The 21,602-nt window shown below is 36.0% G+C and overlaps 1 protein-coding gene across 7 annotated transcripts in view; it reads left to right on the top strand.

The window, feature by feature from the left end:
* The window catches only part of ankrd27 (ankyrin repeat domain 27 (VPS9 domain)), a 61,454-nt gene extending 56,739 nt beyond the window's left edge, over positions 1–4,715 (top strand). For all 7 annotated transcript variants that reach the window (XM_073943433.1, XM_073943432.1, XM_073943431.1 and 4 more), the window contains one exon: positions 3,708–4,715. In XM_073943433.1, coding sequence (XP_073799534.1) covers positions 3,708–3,935 — 228 coding nt within the window. In that variant the 3' untranslated portion in view covers positions 3,936–4,715. The remainder of the gene's footprint in view (positions 1–3,707) is intronic.
* Positions 4,716–21,602: the final 16,887 nt, after the last annotated feature.

Consider the following 21,602-nt stretch of genomic DNA (forward strand, 5'->3'; position numbering starts at 1 on the left):
CATTTTGTTATGTTACTTTTTTTGGTTTGGTTTGCGTTACTTGTTACAATGTTCCATTTTCGTCTTGGTTTAGTGTGCTTTTCTTGGTTTGGTTTGTTCTTTTTATCATGCTACATTTTTTGGTTTGGTTTGTGTTCTTGTTACAATGTTACATTTATTATTTGTTTTGCGTTACTTGTTACCATGTTACATTTTCTTGATTTAGTTTGTTTTGTTACCATGTTACATTTTCTTGGTTTAGTTTGTTTTGTTACAATGTGGCATTTTCTTGGTTTGGGTGTATATTGTTTGTTACAATGTTCCATTTTCTTGATTGGTTTGCATTATTTGTTAATGTTTCTTGGTGTGGTTAATTTTTTTACAATGTTGCCTTTTTCTGGTTTGATTTGCGTCTGTACAATGTTGCGTTTTCCTGGTTTGATTTGCGTTTTTACAATGTTGCGTTTTCCTGGTTTGATTTGCGTTTTCACAATGTTGCGTTTTCCTGGTTTGATTTGCGTTTTTACAATGTTGCGTTTTCCTGGTTTGATTTGCGTTTTCACAATGTTGCGTTTTCCTGGTTTGATTTGCGTTTTTACAATGTTGCGTTTTCCTGGTTTGATTTGCGTTTTCACAATGTTGCGTTTTCCTGGTTTGATTTGCGTTTTTACAATGTTGCGTTTTCCTGGTTTGATTTGCGTTTTCACAATGTTGCGTTTTCCTGGTTTGATTTGCGTTTTTACAATGTTGCGTTTTCCTGGTTTGATTTGCGTTTTCACAATGTTGCGTTTTCCTGGTTTGATTTGCGTTTTTACAATGTTGCGTTTTCCTGGTTTGATTTGCGTTTTTACAATGTTGCGTTTTCCTGGTTTGATTTGCGTTTTTACAATGTTGCGTTTTCCTGGTTTGATTTGCGTTTTCACAATGTTGCGTTTTCCTGGTTTGATTTGCGTTTTTACAATGTTGCGTTTTCCTGGTTTGATTTGCGTCTTAACAATGTTGCGTTTTCCTGGTTTGATTTGCGTTTTTACAATGTTGCGTTTTCCTGGTTTGATTTGCGTTTTCACAATGTTGCGTTTTCCTGGTTTGATTTGCGTCTTAACAATGTTGCGTTTTCCTGGTTTGATTTGCGTCTTAACAATGTTGCGTTTTCCTGGTTTGATTTGCGTTTTTACAATGTTGCGTTTTCCTGGTTTGATTTGCGTTTTCACAATGTTGCGTTTTCCTGGTTTGATTTGCGTTTTTACAATGTTGCGTTTTCCTGGTTTGATTTGCATTTTTACAATGTTGTGTTTTCCTGGTTTGATTTGCGTTTTTACAATGTTGCGTTTTCCTGGTTTGATTTGCGTCTTAACAATGTTGCGTTTTCCTGGTTTGATTTGCGTTTTTACAATGTTGCGTTTTCCTGGTTTGATTTGCGTTTTCACAATGTTGCGTTTTCCTGGTTTGATTTGCGTCTTAACAATGTTGCGTTTTCCTGGTTTGATTTGCGTTTTTACAATGTTGCGTTTTCCTGGTTTGATTTGCGTTTTCACAATGTTGCGTTTTCCTGGTTTGATTTGCGTCTTAACAATGTTGCGTTTTCCTGGTTTGATTTGCGTCTTAACAATGTTGCGTTTTCCTGGTTTGATTTGCGTTTTTACAATGTTGCGTTTTCCTGGTTTGATTTGCGTTTTCACAATGTTGCGTTTTCCTGGTTTGATTTGCGTTTTTACAATGTTGCGTTTTCCTGGTTTGATTTGCATTTTTACAATGTTGTGTTTTCCTGGTTTGATTTGCGTTTTTACAATGTTGCGTTTTCCTGGTTTGATTTGCGTCTTAACAATGTTGCGTTTTCCTGGTTTGATTTGCGTTTTTACAATGTTGCGTTTTCCTGGTTTGATTTGCGTTTTCACAATGTTGCGTTTTCCTGGTTTGATTTGCGTCTTAACAATGTTGCGTTTTCCTGGTTTGATTTGCGTCTTAACAATGTTGCGTTTTCCTGGTTTGATTTGCGTTTTTACAATGTTGCGTTTTCCTGGTTTGATTTGCGTTTTCACAATGTTGCGTTTTCCTGGTTTGATTTGCGTTTTTACAATGTTGCGTTTTCCTGGTTTGATTTGCATTTTTACAATGTTGTGTTTTCCTGGTTTGATTTGCGTTTTTACAATGTTGCGTTTTCCTGGTTTGATTTGCGTCTTAACAATGTTGCGTTTTCCTGGTTTGATTTGCGTTTTTACAATGTTGCGTTTTCCTGGTTTGATTTGCGTTTTTACAATGTTGCGTTTTCCTGGTTTGATTTGCGTTTTCACAATGTTGCGTTTTCCTGGTTTGATTTGCGTTTTCACAATGTTGCGTTTTCCTGGTTTGATTTGCGTTTTCACAATGTTGCGTTTTCCTGGTTTGATTTGCGTTTTCACAATGTTGCGTTTTCCTGGTTTGATTTGCGTTTTTACAATGTTGCGTTTTCCTGGTTTGATTTGCGTTTTCACAATGTTGCGTTTTCCTGGTTTGATTTGCGTTTTCACAATGTTGCGTTTTCCTGGTTTGATTTGCGTCTTCACAATGTTGCGTTTTCCTGGTTTGATTTTGCGTTTTTACAATGTTATTTTTCTGGTTTGATTTGCGTTTTTACAATGTTGCGTTTTCTTGGTTTGGTTTGCGTTCTTGCTACCATGTCACATTTTTCTTGGTTTAGTTTGTATTGTAACAATGTTCCATTTTTGTCTTGGATTGGTTTGCTTTCTTTGTTGCAATGTTTTTTTTTTATTTGGATCGTTTTGTTACAATGTTACGTTTTCTTGGATTGGTTTGCGTTACTTGTTACAATATTTTGTTTTGTTTTCATTACTTGTTACAATGCTTCATTTTTGTCTTGGATTTTTTTGTTTTTGTTTAATTTGTCACAATGTTTCTTGCTTCATTTTTCACATTGTTACATTTATCTTTTTAGTTTGCTTTGTTACAACGTCTCTTTGTTGAATTTTTTCAAAATGTTATATTGTCCTGGTTTGGTTTGCGTTACTTGTTACAATGTTCCATTTTTGTGAGGGTTTACTTAGCTTTTTTGTTATAATGTTTCTTGGTGTGGATTGTTGTGTTTTCTTGGTTTAATTTGCGTTATTTGTTACAATGTTGCATTTTCTTGGTTTGGTTTGTATTTTTACAATGTTCCTTTTTTGTCTTGGATTGGTTTGCTTTATTTTCATACAATGTTTTTTGGCTTGGATCGTTTGTTACAATTTTACAATTTCTTTGTTTGGTTTGCGTTACTTGTAGCATTTTTGTCTTGGTTTCTTTCGCTTCAATTTTTACAACGTTTCTTGCTTTATTTTGTTTCATTGTTACCTTTTCTTGCTTTGCTTTGCTTTTTGTTACGATGTTCCTTGGTTTGGTTCGTTTTGTTACTATTGCTAAATTTTCTTGCTTTGGTTTGCGTTAGTTAATACAGTGTTGCATTTCTGCCTTGCTTTGGTTCACTTTAATTTGTTACAATGTTTCTTGCTTTGTTTTGTTACTTTGTAACATTTTCTTTTCGCATTGGTTCGCTTTCACAAATCTACATTTGAAGCATTTCTACACTTATTATCATATAAAGCTATAACTCAACAATGCATATGTTTTTACTGCACATTGCAATATTTTTTTTTTAAATGGATCTCAGCTTCACTTTTTCCAACTATGAAATCTTCAAATGCACATAAAAACACTCAAAGCTATCTTCTGCTAACATGACCTGTTGGTGTCAGACTGCAGGGAGCGACAGACGGAGACTGACCCGAGGAGAAACACTGGACATCAGTGATCCACAGCCTCCGAGCAGACCCCTGACCCGCAGCCACACCATCAGCCAAGACCTGAGTTCCAGCGTTCAGCCCGAAGAGCAGATCAACGGTGGAAAACGGGAGGATGAAGAAGATCCGTCCGGAGCTGAAGCAGATCCTCCAGACACTGAGATGGACAGCGTGGTGTTGTGAAGAGAAATAAACCCACCATCACCTGAGCTGAACATGCAAGACTCCTGATTCTTTAAGAGGTGATTCACCGAGTGTTTTAACGGTTTTAAGGATCTGTGTGTTGTGTGAAGATGATGTTGCTTGCTTAATTTCGCTTCAAAACGATGACCAGAAATCGGTAAGTGTATGAAATATGCAGGTAATCTGACAGAAACGGCATGCAGAGGAGTTTTGTCTTCACTTTTAACATGTGGGATAAAGGGAGACGTTCAGAATATACACAGAAGAATGTGATTATCTGCCACATTTACTTTTATTTTTCTATCAGAATGTCACTTTATAAAAAGGGATTGTCAAGGTGAGGATGTAGCGAGGGGGTTGTGTTGCTTTTTGTGGTTCATTTGTACACTCACCGAATATTAATATAGATAATAGTGAAATATATTTCCTTATTTCCTCCTCTTATGAGCATCTACCCATGTTCTTCCCTGTTTTAGTTAATTCCACAGTATTAATTCATTTCTCAGCTCCTTACACGTTTAAAACACTGACGCATCACTTTAAATCACAGTGCAGATCATTTACAGTGTGTTTTTTGGATTATTTTTATTTATGATGATCTTTTTTTGGTTTGCATCTCGGGGTGAAATGCTGCGTTGTTTTGCAGTGAATGTGCCGGGGGTCTGCGGGGGGCTGCGATAGAGACAGCTCTGTTTCAATCACGCACTTTATTCCAGGTTTCTGTGCAAGTTTGCTTTTAGAGTCGAGCTCTAAACTGATTAAAGCTGAACAACAACAGTCTGAGGAGTGTGTGGAGATGTGTTTCTACTGGTGTGTGTGTATTAGAGAGAGAGAAAGTGTGTGTGTGTGTGTGTGTGTGTGTGTGTGTGTGAGAGAGAGAGAGAGAGAGACAGAAAGCATGTCTCTAACAGAGTGTGTGTTTGAAAGAAAAAGGGTGTGTGTCTGAGAATGTGAAATGTGTGTGAGAGAGTTTGACAGTGAATTTGAGAGAGAAAGTGTGTGTGTCTGAGAATGTGAAATGTGTGTGAGTGTATTTGAGAGAGAGAGAGAAAGTGTGTGTCTGAGTTTGTGAGAGGGTGTGTGGACAAAAAGTGTGTTTGAAAGAAAATGTGTGTCAAAGTGTGTATGTCAGAGAAAGTGTGTGAGAGAGAATGCGTGTTTGTAAAACAAAGTGTGTGTCTGTAAAAATGTGTAATGTCAAAGAAAGTGTTCGTTTGTTAGAGAAAGTGTGTCTGTAAGAGTGAGAGAAGTGTGTGAGTGTGTGTTGGAAACCGAAAATGTGAGAGAAAGAAAGTGTGTGTGAGAGAGACAGAAAAGTGTGTGTGTGTGTGTGTGTGTGTGTGTGTGTGTGTGTGTGAGCAGTGTTTGAGTGATGCAGGACAGTAATTTGTGGATCTTCATATATTCTGATGATGTAATAAAGCACACACAGGTCTGAGATCAGCTGTGCTGGACTATCAGAGTTCATGAAGGAGAGATTCTGTTTGTATGATCGACTTTCGGTTTCTGCTGTAACGCTAAAGTTAATCTGCCTCATTTCATTTGTGCCAAAATAATTGAATAAAACCATAAAATAAGTCAAAGTGTTGTGCTGAAATCTATTGATTATATAAACAACACAGATTTATTATTATTATTATTATTATTATTATTATTATTATTACAATATCATTATGTTGTTATTATTATTATTATTATTGTATTAATATTTTACTATTAGTATAAGTAATATATATTATTATTATTTTTATTGCATTATTATTATTATTATTATTATTATTGCATGTTAATATTATTATTATTATTATTATTATTGTTATATTATACCATTATTATTGTATTATATTATTATTATTAATATTATTATTAAATATTATTATTATTTTTATAATTACATTATCATTATTGTTATATTATTGTTTTATTATAATTATGATTATATCGTTATTATATTTTATTTTTATTGCCGTTATGATTATTTTATTATTATAATATTATTATTATTATTATTATTATTAAATTAACATTATTGTTAATTGATATTATTAATTGATATTATTGTTATTTATATCTTATTGTTATTATATTAAAATTCTTATTCATATTATCATTATTTAGATTATTATATTATTTTAATGTTATCATTATTATTATTTATATTATTATTATTATTATTATTATTATTATTATTATATTAAAATTCTTATTCATATTATTATTTAGATTATTATATTATTTTAATATTATTATTATTTAATTCATCTTATTTTAGCTTAGTCCATTATTTGTCAGGGGTCACCACAGTGGAATGACCTCCCTGCTATTTGTTTTAGTCTCACTGATGCTGGTAAAGCGTTAATATAATTTATAATTTCAAGTATTTTAGCTTTTCGTTTCATTTTATTCCACTGTCTCAGGTTTATCACAAGAAACTCTTGATTGTTGATCAGTGCGTGAAGCGGACAGCAGAGGGCAGTGTTACACTGCAGCAGATCTAAAACACACACACACACACACACACACACCGCATTCAGTGTCATCTATTCACTGAAGAAAACGTAAATGGAAAAACTACTGTATTAAAACGTTTAAGCTATAAAATTAGCTTGATTAATAAACATATGTAGTGTTTTATATATATTGTAATCAAATATTGATCAAAATATGAATTAAAATGGCCTGACAATAATCATTCATTCATTCATTTTCCTACAGCTTAGTCCCTTTATTCATCAGGGGTCGCCACAGAGGAATGAACTATTCCAGCATATGTTTTACACAGCGGATGCCCTTCCAGCTGCAACCCAGAACTGGGAAACACCCATACACACACTCATACAGGAGGAAACCCACACCAACACGGGGAGAACATGCAAACTCCACACAGAATTATAAATGAGGATCTGTTTAAGTCTGATTTATTTATAAATGTAAAAAGCTAAACGGTTTAACTTTATTTGTATAAAATAAACATCACGGCAGGATAAATGTTTTGCAAAGTAACAAACTTAATTTAAATTTGTAAAAATTAATTTATTAAAAAATAAATGTCAAATAAATAAATAAACTAAAAAAACAATAGAGCAGGCCTGCATTATTTTATTCTATTAAATAGATTTAAATTTGTGTGTGTGTGTGTGTGTGTGTGTGTGTGTGTGTGTGTGTGTGTGTGTGTGTGTGTGTGTGTGTGTGTGTGTGTGTGGCAGTAGTAGTAGAGTTGAGTGTATTGTGTGTGTGAATGAGGGAAATGAACATGCAGAGGAAGCGACAGCAGCAGCTCAATGATTCTCCGTCACATCAACACAATATCGACATCTGCTGCACAACATGATGGACACACTATAGATCCAGCCTTCATTACAGCACTGCCCTCAGCATACACAACACAACTACACAAGTCAAGTCATTTCGCTACGTGTTCACTGTTTTACAGTGGAACAACACAACAACACACACCAATAAAACAACCACATACAGCGCAACACAAGTCGTCAATGAGCTTCATTGTCATTTTGCTACATGCATTCATTCATTGTCTTACAGTGAAACAACACAACCCCGATACAACAACACAATACAACACCGCACAACAAAACTAAATACAACACAATTAAATAAAACTTTACAACACAACCCAATACAAAACAACAAAACTAAATACAACACAACCCAATACAAACAAACACAACTAAATACAACACAACCCAATACAAAACAGCACAACTAAATACAACACAACCCAACACAAATAAAGACAACCCAATACAAAAAACACAGCTAAATACAAAACTACCCAATACAAAAACACAACCCAATTTAAACAACACAACTAAATACAACACAACCCAATACAAACAAACACAACTAAATACAACAAGACAACCTAATACAAAACAACACAACTAAATACAACACAACCCAATACAAAACAACACAACTAAATACAACACAACCCAATACAAAACAACACAACTAAATACAAAACAACACAACTAAATACAACACAACCCAATACAAAACAACACAACTAAATACAAAACAACACAACTAAATACAACACAACCCAATACAAAACAACACAACCCAATACAAAACAACACAACTAAATACAACACAACCCAATACAAACAAACACAACTAAATACAACACAACCCAATACAAACAAACACAACTAAATACAACACAACCCAATACAAACAAACACAACTAAATACAACAAGACAACATAATAAAAAACAACACAACTAAATACAACACAACCCAATACAAAACAACACAACAAAATACAACACAACTAAATACAAAACAACACAACTAAATACAACACAACCCAATACAATACAACACAATTAAATACAACACAACCCAATTCAAAACAACACAACTAAATACAACACAACCCAATACAAAACAACAACTAAATACAACACAATCCAGTACAAAACAACACAACTAAATACAAAACATCACAACTAAATACAACACAACCCAATTCAAAACAACACAACTAAATACAACACAACCCAATACAAAACAACAACTAAATACATCAAAACTAAATACAACAACACAACCCAATACAACACAACAAAATACAACACAACCCAGTACAAAACAACACAACTAAATACAACAACAAAACCCAACACAAAACAGCACAACTAAATACAACACAACCCAATACAAAACAACACAACTAAATACAACACAACCCAATACAAAACAACACAACTAAATACAACACAACCCAATTCAAAACAACACAACTAAATACAACACAACCCAATACAAAACAACACAACTAAATACAACACAACCCAATTCAAAACAACACAACTAAATACAACACAACCCAATACAAAACAACACAACTAAATACAACAACACAACCAATACAAAACAACACAAATACAACAACACAACCCAATACAAAACAACACAAATACAACAACACAACCCAATACAAAACACAACTAAATACAACAACACAACCCAATACAAAACAACACAACTAAATTAAACACAACCCAATACAAAATACAACTGAACACAAAAACACAACTCAATACAAAACAGCACAACTAAATACAGCAACACAATCCAATACACCATAACAAAGCTAAATACAACTTCAAAACACAACTAAATACAACACTACACAATTAAATATAACTTCGCAACACAACCCAATACAATACAACACAACACATCCCAATGAAGCACAATACAGTACACCAATTTTAATACAACACAACCCAACCAGTACAGCACAACAATAATAATAATTCATTCATACATTTTTCTTCAGCTTAGTCCCTTTATTAATCTGGGGTCACCACAGCGGAATGAACCACCAACTTATCCAGCATATGTTTTACATAGCGGATTCATCAATTCCCCTATAGCGCATGTGTTTAGACTGTGGAAGAAACGAAACACCCGGAGGAAACCCACGTCAACATGGGGAGAACATGCAAACTCCACGCAGTTACACCAACTGACCCAGCAGAGACTCGAAACAGCAACCTTCTTGCTGTGAGATCTCTGATCCACCGTGTCGCCCTAACAATACTAATAATATATATTTTTTTTTATTACTGTTGCTATTAGCAGTAGTTATATCATTATTTTATTTCATCTCTTATATCTACTTAATTTTTTATTTACATAATTTTGTTATTTATATTGCCTAATGATTTTTTTTGTAAATTATTTTAGTATTATTTTAAATTATAGTATTTTGATTCATCAAAAAATAAATAAGCGTGCAGAAACATCTAAAGTCCCATTTATTTTATTATTTATTTAATTAATTGAATTATTTATTTATTTTATTGGCTTTTTGAGTTATTTATTTATTTACTTTTATATTTATTTAAATAAAATATTTTATTTTATATTTATCTATTTATTTTATATTTATGTAATTAATATTATTGTATTGTATTATGTATTTATTTCATCTATTTATTTTACTTTGTTTTATTTGTTTTTTTATTTAGGTAATTAATTTAATAATATATATTTATTTATTTATTATTTTATTTTGTTTGTTTATTTATTTATTTATTATTTTATGTACTTAATTATTTTATTTATTCATTCATTTTATTTATTTTACTTTATTTTATTGGCTTTTTGTTCTATTTATTTATCTTTTTATTTCATTTATTTATTTATTTAATAATATTTACTATTTTAATACTAAATTTTTTATTTCGTTTATTTGTTAATTGTATTTTTTATTTATTGATTTAATTAATTAATTAATATTTAATATTATTTATTTTGTGTTTAATTCATTTTTTAAATGATTTCATTTGTTTCCTTTTATTATTTTTTTCTGTGACAAAAATAGTTTTGGTTTCAGGGAGCTATATAAAGCCTGTAGTTTGAATGGGAGCTGAACGGTCACGTCTAGAAATGTGTGTATAATAACACGTTACTCTACTGTTCATTAAGCTATAAGTGCATTAACTGGAGTCTGTGGATGACCTCTGGAAGATGATCCTGTATGATCATTGCTGATGTCGAGTCTCTGAGTGTGACGATCTGATCATTTCAGCTCTTAAATGTCAGCTTGGTCTCCGGCTTTAGGAAATCCAGCATACACACTTCAGCTGAGTCTCAGATCAGTTCATGATGAATGTAAATGTTTTCAGTTCAGTCACGGCCTGCGAGAGCTGCATTTAGACTTCATGCCTGCTTTACTAATAACACACACTTATTCTGATCCAGAGTCAGTCAGTGCTCAGCTCAGTCTGTCTGCTAATGCTGAGTCCTGACGACGTTTCAGCTTCTAACTTGCATATATGTGTGTGTGTGTGGTGCATATGTGTGTGTGTATTTATAGAGTGTGTGTGTGTGTGTGTGTGTGTGTGTGTGTGTGTGTGTGTGTGTATTTATAGTGGATAGTTGTAAGTGTGTGTGTATGTGTGCATGTACTTTGTGTGTGTGCGTGCATATGTGTGTGGGTATTTATAGAGTGTGTGTGTGTGTGTTTATAGTGGATATTTGTAAGTGTGTGTGTGTGTGCATGTACTGTGTGCGTGCATATGTGTGTGTGTGTGTGTGTGTATTTATAGAGTATGTGTGCATGTGTGTGTGTGTGTGTGTGTGTTCATAGTGGATATTTGTGTGTGTGTGTGTGTGTGTGTGTGTGTGTGTGTGCATACACATTTGTGTGCACATAGATGTGTGTTTACATGCATATACATTTGTGTGTGTATGTGTGCATAGACATGATTTTGTGTGTGAGCATATACATGTGTGTGTGCATAGATATATGTTTGCATGCATATACATTTGTGTGTGTGTGTGTGTGTGCATGCATTGTGTGTATGAGTGCATTTGTGTCCATGTGTGTGTATTTATAGTGGATATTTGTAAGTGTGTGTGTGCATGTACAGTGGATATTTGTACTGTGTGTGTGTTTGTTTGTATATTTTTGATTGTGTGTGTGTGTGTGTGTGCGTGCGTGCAAGCATATACATTTGTGTGTGCATATATCTGTGTTTGCATGCATATACATTTGCGTGCGTGTGTTTGTGTGCGCATGTGTGTTGGTGTATGTGTTCATATATATTTGTGTGTGTGTGTGTGTGTGTGTGTGTGTGTGTGTGTGTGTGTCTCTCCTGCCGCTGTGAGCATGTGCTCTGACAGTCATTGCCGGGGGGCGAGGCCTGCTCTGACAGCAGCAGAGACGCTCATTTGAGGGCGAGCCGTCAGAAATGTCACACACTCCGCCTGGGCTCCGACTCTCCCCCCCACACATACACACACACACACACACACAAGCGCGGCCCCTCACCACTGGCTGACGGACTGACGAAAGTTTTGTCGGACGCAGAGACAGAAAACTTTCCCTGACAAGGTGACAGTTGTTGATGCGTGCAGCTGTCCAGTCTGCAGCCGTCTCTGGAGAGCGCAGGGAGGGAGGGAGGGGCGCAGGAGAGGGTCCCTAATCACTAATTTAGTGCCAGCCATGGCATTCTGCCGGGGGGCACATACACAGGGATACAAGGCTGTGTACACACTTATGAGGGCGGACAGCACTGGATGAACCTCTGCAGATCGCCTTGTGTCTTTTAGTGTCAGGGTCGAATCAAAACAAACACTAACTTCCTGCGCTCGCTTCACACATCAGCCTGGGCCAGAAAACACACACCGCAGTTATGCTGTATACCGCTTACTTTCTGCTGCAAGACACAAAAAAGGAGAGGCTTAGAAGAATGTTCATGCTGCCCTGTTCTACGACACTGTAAAGAGTTGAATATGTGTGTAGTACTGGCATGTACAGAAACCACAGCATAGTTATGGAGAAGCTGAAAATCAACTGCAAACAACTTGCTTTCTGATTCAGAACACAAAAAGAAAAGGTTTTGAAGAATGTTTGTGCTGCCCTGTTTTACTACACAGTAAAAATGTAATGACAGAAAGTTTGGGGTTGGGTTGTGTGTCTTTGGCATGGTCAGAAAACATACCACAGTTATATTATCCGCTTACTTTCCGGTGCAGAGCACAAAAAATGAGAGGTTTAGAAGAATGTTTGTGCTGCCCTGTTCTTCTAAAAATGAATGACAAAAAGTTTGGGGTTGGCTTGTGTCATTGGCATGGTCAGAAAACACTACAGTTATGGAGAGCTGAAAATTCAACTGCATTTCTGCTGCGGAACACAAAAAAAAGAGATTTAGAAGAATGTTCATGCTGCTCTGTTCTTCTACACTGTAAGAAATTGATTGACAGTTTGGGGTTGGGTGGTGTGTCGTTGGCATGGTCAGAAAACACTACAGTTATAGAGAAGCTGAAAGTTCAACTGCATTCCACTTTCTGGTGCAGAACACAAAAAGGAAAGGTTTAGAAGAATGTTCCCGCTGCCCTGTTCTAATACACTGTAAAAAAAATAATTAAATGACAGTTTGGGGTGGGATAGGGTGTCGTTAGCATGGTCAAAAAAACAGACTACAGTTAGGGAGAAGCAGAAAATTCAACTGCATTTCTGATGCGGAACACATAAAAGGAGAGGTTTAGAAAAATGTTTGCGCTGCCCTGTTCTATGATATTGTAAAAATTGAATGAGTGTCTGACATTGGCTCGTTATAGAGATATTTCAACTGCATACAACCTGATACAGAACACAGAAAGGAGAGGTTTCAAAGAATGTTTGTGCTGCCCTGTTTTACTACACAGTAAAAATGTAATGACAGAAAGTTTGGGGTTGGGTTGTGTGTCTTCGGCATGGTCAGAAAACATACCACAGTTATTTTGTCCGCTTACTTTCCTGTGCAGAGCACAAAAAATAGAGGTTCAGAAGAATGTTTGAGCTGCCCTGTTCTTCTACACTGTAAAAAAAAAATTAATGACAAAAAGTTTGGGGTGGGGTCTGATTGTGTCATTGGCATGGTCAGAAAACACACTACAGTTAAGGAGAAGCTGAAAATTCAACTGCATTTCTGGTGCGGAACACACAAAAAGAGATTTAGAAGAATGTTCATGCTGCTCTGTTCTTCTACACTGTAAGAAATTGATTGACAGTTTGGGGTTGGGTGGTGTGTCGTTGGCATGGTCAGAAAACACTACAGTTATAGAGAAGCTGAAAGTTCAACTGCATTCCACTTTCTGGTGCAGAACACAAAAAGGAAAGGTTTAGAAGAATGTTCCCGCTGCCCTGTTCTAATACACTGTAAAAAAAATAATTAAATGACAGTTTGGGGTGGGATAGGGTGTCGTTAGCATGGTCAAAAAAACAGACTACAGTTAGGGAGAAGCAGAAAATTCAACTGCATTTCTGATGCGGAACGCATAAAAGGAGAGGTTTAGAAGAATGTTCCCGCTGCCCTGTTCTAATACACTGTAAAAAAAAAAAAAAAAAAATGACAAAGTTTGGGGTGGGATAGGGTGTCGTTAACATGGTCAGAAAACACACTACAGTTATGGAGAAGCTGAAAATTCAACTGCATTTCTGGTGCGGAACACAAAAAAAGAGATTTAGAAGAATGTTCATGCTGCTCTGTTCTTCTACACTAAGAAATTGAATGACACAGTTTGGGGTTGGGTGGTGTGTCGTTGGCATGGTCAGAAAACGCAATACAGTTATGGAGAAGCTGATATTCATCTGCATACAGCTTACTTTCTGGTGCAGAAAAAAATTAAGGAGAGGTTTAGAAGAATGTGCACGCTACCCTGTTTGTCTACACTAAAAAAAAGTTGAATGACAAAAAGTTTGGGGTGGGGTAGGGTTTCGTTGGCTTGGTCAGAAAACACCACAGTTATAAAGAAGCTGGAAATTCAACTGCATTTCTGATGCGGAAAACAAAACCTGAGTTTTACAAGAATGTTCGCACTGCCCTGTTCTATAATACGGTAAAAAGTGGAATAAGTGGCATGAGAAGAAATCACACCATAGTTGTGGAGAAGCTTTAACTGCTGAAAATCAGCTGCACACGACTTGACACGGCTTTCTGATTCAGAACACAAAAAAGAGAGATTTTGAAGAATGTTCATGCTGCTGCGTTCTACTACACTGTAAAAAAACAATATTATACAAAGCCAGAAAAAAAACACTGCAGGTATGGCGAAGATAAAATTCAACTGCACATGTGCATATGACTTACTTTCCGGTGTGGAACACAAAAAGGAGAGGTTTAGAAGAATGTTCACGCTGCCCTGTTCTACTGCTAAATTGCAACAAAATTTAATGACAAAAGGTCAAGACTTTTTGGGGGGGGGCTGTGTAGCATCGAAAATTCAACGGTATACTGCTTTCTGTCTGGTGTAAAACAATACTAAAATGTCAATAAAAGACACTTTGTTAAACTGTAGTTCAACATAAAAAGTCACACCAACATGCAATTCACAACCGTGAATACGCGTGAATCACAAAATACGGAAACTGCTCATTAACATATTATTACAACGCACACACACACTTCACAGAATGAAGATGCATGGACAGGGCAAAGTGGACACACACACACACACACACACACACACACAGGTCCTGTGTGTGTGTGTGTGTGTGTGTGTGTGTGTGTGTTATGGACAGCATCTTTGCATTGTGTTTTCTCCGTTAATTGCTCCTGACCCTTTCTCTGCAGCTCGTGTGTGTGTGTGTGTGTGTGTGTGTGTGTGTGTGTGTGTGTGTGTGTGTGTGTGTGTGTGTGTGTGTGTGTGTGTGTGTGTGTGTGTGTGTGTGTGTGTGTGTGTGTGTGTGTGTGTGTGTGTGTGTGTGTGTGTGTGTGTGTGTGTGTGTGTGTGTGTGCGCAGATCAGCGCTGGCCTTATCTAATTTCATTAATGTGATCTCCTGTCCATTGGCTGACAGCTTAATGGTCATTATTTGTGGTTCCCTTCAAATAAAGCTCAGACTGTAAATTGCAGTCTGTGGCGATCGGGATCTAAGTGCCACCCCGCATTACTATATAATATCTATCCCTTTAATTAACTGAAAGCCACACTGACATTTATTGGATCGCAAGTTACTTGTTAATGGCAATAAATTGCGCGGAGGGAGGAAAAAATATCATTGCTTATTTTACATCAATAATTCGCGGACCTTTAGGTAATGATTATTCATTATTCTCGGCGGTGTTTGTTGAAGAGCTCTCCCTCACAATGCCGCGTATGCAAATGAGCCGTCAGTCGTTGTTCACTCATTAGTGTAATGGTAAAACTAATTCATACCACCTGTAAGGCTGATCGAAATATATGATTGCGAATAAATCTGTTAATTACTCTGGAGAAGCTTCTGGCGCTGGCAGCTCAGACAGGTACACCTGAATACAGTTATTATAATAGAGAGTTTAATTACTGTAATGCTGCACTGTTGTTATTGTGAGGTGTATATGTGGGAACTCAAATAGTGATTCGGTTTTATTATATAAAGGGGTTTATATACAGTAGTGTAATCATGAATAAAGTCACACAGACACTCACCGGCCACTTTATTAGGTACAGCTTACTTGTTCCGGGTTGGACATGCTTTTGATTTCAGACCTGCCTTTATCCTTTGTGATCGATTCAACAAGCTACTGGAAATATTCCTCAGAGATTTTGCTCCATGATAGCATCACGCAGCTCCTGCAGATTTGTTGGCTGCACATCCATGATGCCCGTTCCCCCACATCCTAAAGCTGCTCTATTGGATTGGGCTCTGGTGACTGTGGAGGCCATTTGAGTACAGTGCCTTTCTATCAGCTGGAACCAGTCTGGCCATTCTCCTCTGGCCTCAAGGATTTGCAACCCCAGAACTGCCGCTCACTGGATATTTCCTCTTTGTCGGAGCATTCTCTGTAAACCCTAGAGATGGTTGTGCGTGAAAATCCCAGTAGATCAGCAGTTTCTGAAATACTCAGAGCAGCCAGTCTGGCAGCATCAACCATGCCACATTCAAAGTCCCTTAAATCCCCTTTCTTCCTCATTCTGATGCTCGCTTTGACCTGCAGCAGATCGTCTTGACCATGTCTACATAACTAAATGCAGTGAGCTGCTGCCATGTGATTGGCTGATTAGAAATCTGCGTTAACAACCAGTTAGACAGGTGTACCTAATAAAGTGGCCGGTGAGTGTGTATATCTATATATTGAATAATTGAATAATAATGTCTAAACAGACATGAAAAATATTTCAAATGTTAGTTATTTATTTAATAATAAAATAAATGTAGTATTCTGCAGGTTCACATCCTGTGCTGGTATATTAAAATAAAAATATACTATAAAAAAACTAACTACTATTACAATACTAACTCTGCCCAAGTTTGCTCTAACCAAGCTCAAAACTGTCACGAAGAGCCTCAATCAGGGTCAAATGCTGGTTGAATTAAGGCATGAATATTGAAATTTAGTGCTAGTGAAGTCCTGGGATCGATCAGACGCTGGATGAATATACATTAATATTATCTATTGTTTGTAAATGTTCCAGTATAAGTTTAAAAAAATCTTTGTTAAACGGTAACAAAGCCGCCTATAAATGCAATCAGTTTACATTAATTATTTACTGATCCATTACTGCTTTGGCCTTTTTTTGTCAGTGATTTAACACCTTAAGACAGTGTCATACCGCCACCTACTGTACGGTTTAATTTGACATCATTTATTTTATTTAATTTATATATGTACATACTAAATACACACAATAAATGAATATAAACTTTTTTGGGATGTGATAAATCATGATTAATTGTTTCACAGTACTAAAAAAAAAATATTTTCAATGCATATTTGGCCTGTCATTGTTTTGGAGAAACTAAACGGTCACCTAAAAGCTTAATTTAAAGCAGGGCTTAATTTTTTTTTTTTTTTTTTTTTTATATGAAGAGCCAAAAAACAAACTTGACTGAGGGCCGATGCTAAATATATCAAGCGGTACAAAGTTTTCATATAATAATTCCACTCCAATAATTTCCTGGTTCATTTAAAATGATAACGCATATTAAGCTTATGAACAAATCCATTATATGATTTAACATTTAATAATAAGTCTATTGTAATAAAAACATGTCTAACATTGTGGATTTTAATGCAGAATACACTCGCTCAAGCTGCACCTGTTTTCATTCACAACATTTAATTGAAACGTTTAATTCAAGCTTGTTTTTTTGCATCTTAAAAATAAAACTAAGAAATGAAACGTTACGTTACATTAGAAATGACAATGTGAATCAAAACCATTAACCCCAACCCTCCCCAAAATTCTCCTTCTCTTCACTGATGCAATGATGGTCCAGATGAAAGTTAACAGGCCCAAACTTTGGCCCACCAGCCCTAGTTGGGGCATCTTTGGTTTAGAGCTGGGATTTTTATATATATATATATATATATATATATATATATATATATATATATATATATATATATATATATATATATATATATATATATATATATATATATATATATATATATATATATATATATATATATATATATATATATATATATATATATATATATATTCTTCTTTTTTTAAATATTTCCCAAATGATGTTTACCACAGCCAGGACATTTTTACAGTATGTCTAATAATATTTTTTTTTCTTCTGGAGAAAGTCTTGATTGTTTTATTTCGGCTAGAATAAAAGCAGTTTTAAATTTTTTAATAACTATTTTAAGGTCAATTATTAGCCCTTTTTAAGCTATACATTTTTGATAGTCTACAGAACAAACCATCGTTATATAATAACTTGCCTAATTACCCTAACCTGCCTAGTTAACCTAATTAACCAAGTGAAGTCAATGTATAGAAGTGTCTTGAAAAATATCTAGAGTAATATTATTGACTGTCATCATGGCAAAGAGAAAATAAATCAGTTATTAGAGGTGAGTTATTACAACTATTACGATTAGAAATGTGCTATAAAAAATCTAAACAGAACATTGGGGAAAAAATAAACAGGGGGGGGGGGGGGGGGGCTAATATTTCTGACTTCAACTGTATGTTGAAATGAAATGTAAATGCTACATAATAAATCAAATCAATTGCCTTCGGCTAAACTACAGTACAGTTTTGCTAATGGATTTTTTTGGCTATCATTGTTTTGAATAATCTAATGAGACCATAAACTTAAATGGTCGCCTAAATGTTTAATTATCATGATTGACTGGTCTTGGTTTAGAGCTAAATCGGAGGTGTTTATTTTATCTTCAAGCATCTCTCACACACACACACGCGCTCTCTTCTCTGTACACTACGCTGCCTCTGCTCCGCCAGCGATGCTCACGCGATGCCTCCTGAAGTCTCAGTCACTCAGTTGCCAGCAGCTTGCCAATTGTGTGAACATATTCGCTGTCAGAGCGGCTCTGGCTGTCTCTTTGGCTGCCGCGCTGGCGATCAGACCGCGATCTGACAGGCCTGCCACTCTGATGACTTCCTCAGGCCCCGGCACTGGTGGAAAAGAGCAGTCAGACGCGCCGCTGTCCCGTCCCGTCAGCCGCTGAGGATGATGCGGGACGAGGACAGCACCAGCCGGGGTCTCGACCTCAGGAGCCCCCGCAGCCACACGAGCGTCAGGGCCCATCAGCAGACGGATCCGTCCCGCTCTTATCCTGAGCAGACGGACTCTGATGTGAACACTCGCTGTCCGCTTCTGCTATCATCAATGACGCTCTGAGTAACAGCGTACAAAACTGACCTCGTCACCAGCGATGATGATGATGACAAAACACAGAGAGACACACAGGAGGAGGACGCAAGCATGAGGTTCACGAACTGTGCACAAACCTGCAAGACAAACTGAGGAATGTTAGGGAAATGTGCACACGTTTAGTTTTGTACCATTACCATTGACATGCTGCAGCTTAAAAACACATGCAAATAGAAAAAACACCTGCAAATCATCGTTGATTATGATGACAAAATAGTCAAAGACATGCCAGATCAGAAGAATGTTACAGAAATGTGCACGTGTTTATACCATTAAAACATCCCAGCAAGAAGTTTTGTTTTTTATAAGATGTCTAATAGATGTCTACACAGTCGTCTTGCTTAAACCAAAGGCTAAATTTGGGCTGTCGGTGAAAATAGAATAGGCCAAAACTAGACTAGTCATCAATTAAACACAAATGAATGACTGCACATATAAAGTCTGTCTGATCTGTCTATTTGACGTCTAGTTTTGGGTTATTCTTAGACATCTATTAGATATCTAATATATCCACATCACCCTGCAGCCCAAGACCGGTTACTCACTGAAGCTAAGCAGGGCTGAGCCTGGTCCCTACCTGGATGGGAGGCCACTAGGGAACACTAGGTTGCTGTTGGAAGTGGTGTTAGTGAGGCCAGCAGGGGGCGCTCAACCTGTGGTCTGTGTGAGTCCTAATGCCCCAGTAAAAGTGAAGGGGACACTACACTGTCAGTGGGCGTTGTCTTTCGGATGAGATGTTAAATCGAGGTCCTGACTCTCTGTGCTCATTAAAAATCCCATGGCACTTCTCGTAAAAGAGCAGGGGTGTAACCTCGATGTCCTGGCCAAAGTCCCTCTATCGGCCCTTACGATCATGGCCTCCCAATCATCCCCTTCCACCGAATTGGCTCTATCACCGTCTCTACACTCCACCAATAGCTGGTGTGTGGTGAAGCACTGGCGCCGTTGTCCTGTGGCTGCCGTCGCATCATCCATGTGGATGCTGCACACTGGTGGTGGTGTGAAGAGACCCCCCCCTCATGATTGTGAAGCACTTTGGGTGTATGGCCATACACAATAAATGCACTATATAAATACACATTACATTACATAGATTTTTACTGACCGCCCAAGTTTAGCCTTGTTTTAGCCAAGCTGTCTGCATTTAGATGTCTAATACAGTGTTTCTCAACTGGTGGATTTTGGGTCGCGGAAACATTTTCAGTGAGTGTGAGGTAAAAAAAACAACAACAACAAAAGTTTAATTTTTAACTTATTTTGCTTATACCAGACTTTTACTTTGAAATGCGCACGCGACAACCCTACCGTTTGAAATGTGAAATTTTATTTAATTATAGCAACAAATATGTTGAAGCGCAAGCATTACCCTGAATATGTAAAGTGTGGATTTACATATATTGAGGACAAAAAAGACTTAAAGTCTCATTGTGTCATATGTAGTGAGGTGCTCTAATAGCAGAGCATGAAACCTTCTAAATTAAAACAACATTTAGAAACCAGACAACATGTTTTATTAACAGTTCAGTTCATGGTTACTGAACCGTTATCCTAACCAATGTTTACAGTATTTGTCGTTTTTACTTTGTAATATTATGATTTATGTTATGATAAATAATATAATGATTTTTTTTCTTATGATTTATCTGTCACTACTTGTTTATGTTAACAAATAAATACAAATTAATTATAATTCCTAAAATTGTATTATAGTCCCTAAAAAATTGGGTTGCGGCTTGATGACCATGTACATAAAAATATGGGTCCCATGGCCAAACCAGTTGAGAATCCCTGGTCTAATAGACATCTATTAAACACAAAAGAGTTTGCTGGGTATGTTGCAACTTCAGAAAACAGATGCAAATCAGCGATGATGTTGATGGGGATGATGATGATGATGATGACAAAACACCAAAAGACATGCAAGAGGAGAACACAAACATGGGGTTCACTATCAGGGCACAAACCTGCAAGACAAACTGTTTGAGGAAAGTTGTGGAAATGTGCACACGTTTAGTTATGTACCATTAAAATATCCCAGCAAGCATTTTTTGTTTTTAAAAAGATGTCTAATAGACATCTAAAAGTTGTCTTGGTTAAAACAAGGATAAATTTGAGCTTTCAGTGAAAATAGAATAGGCCATATATATATATATATATATATATATATATATATATATATATATATATATATATATATATATATAATTACCATAATATTTTAAATGTGTTACACCTGATTTAATTAGATTTGTTTTAGCTGGTATATAATGTGTTTTTGTTTAGTACAGCATATTATTTGCAATAAATAATTAAACTGAACAGTTCAGCCTCTGATGTTTCATTGACAGTTTTATTAATCCCTAAGAAATGATTGACTTGGATTTAAGTTGCTTCGATTTAAAAATGAAAATAGTAAAAAAATAGCTTAGATGTAGCTAAGCTACTTTTGTTATGTAGCTTTTAGCTTAGCTTGCAACAATTCCCAGGGGGTAGCTTTTAGCGTAGTAATTTAGCTTCATTTTAAG

Source organism: Danio rerio, chromosome 25 (assembly GCF_049306965.1).
Source record: "Danio rerio strain Tuebingen ecotype United States chromosome 25, GRCz12tu, whole genome shotgun sequence".
Taxonomy (NCBI): Eukaryota; Metazoa; Chordata; class Actinopteri; order Cypriniformes; family Danionidae; genus Danio; species Danio rerio.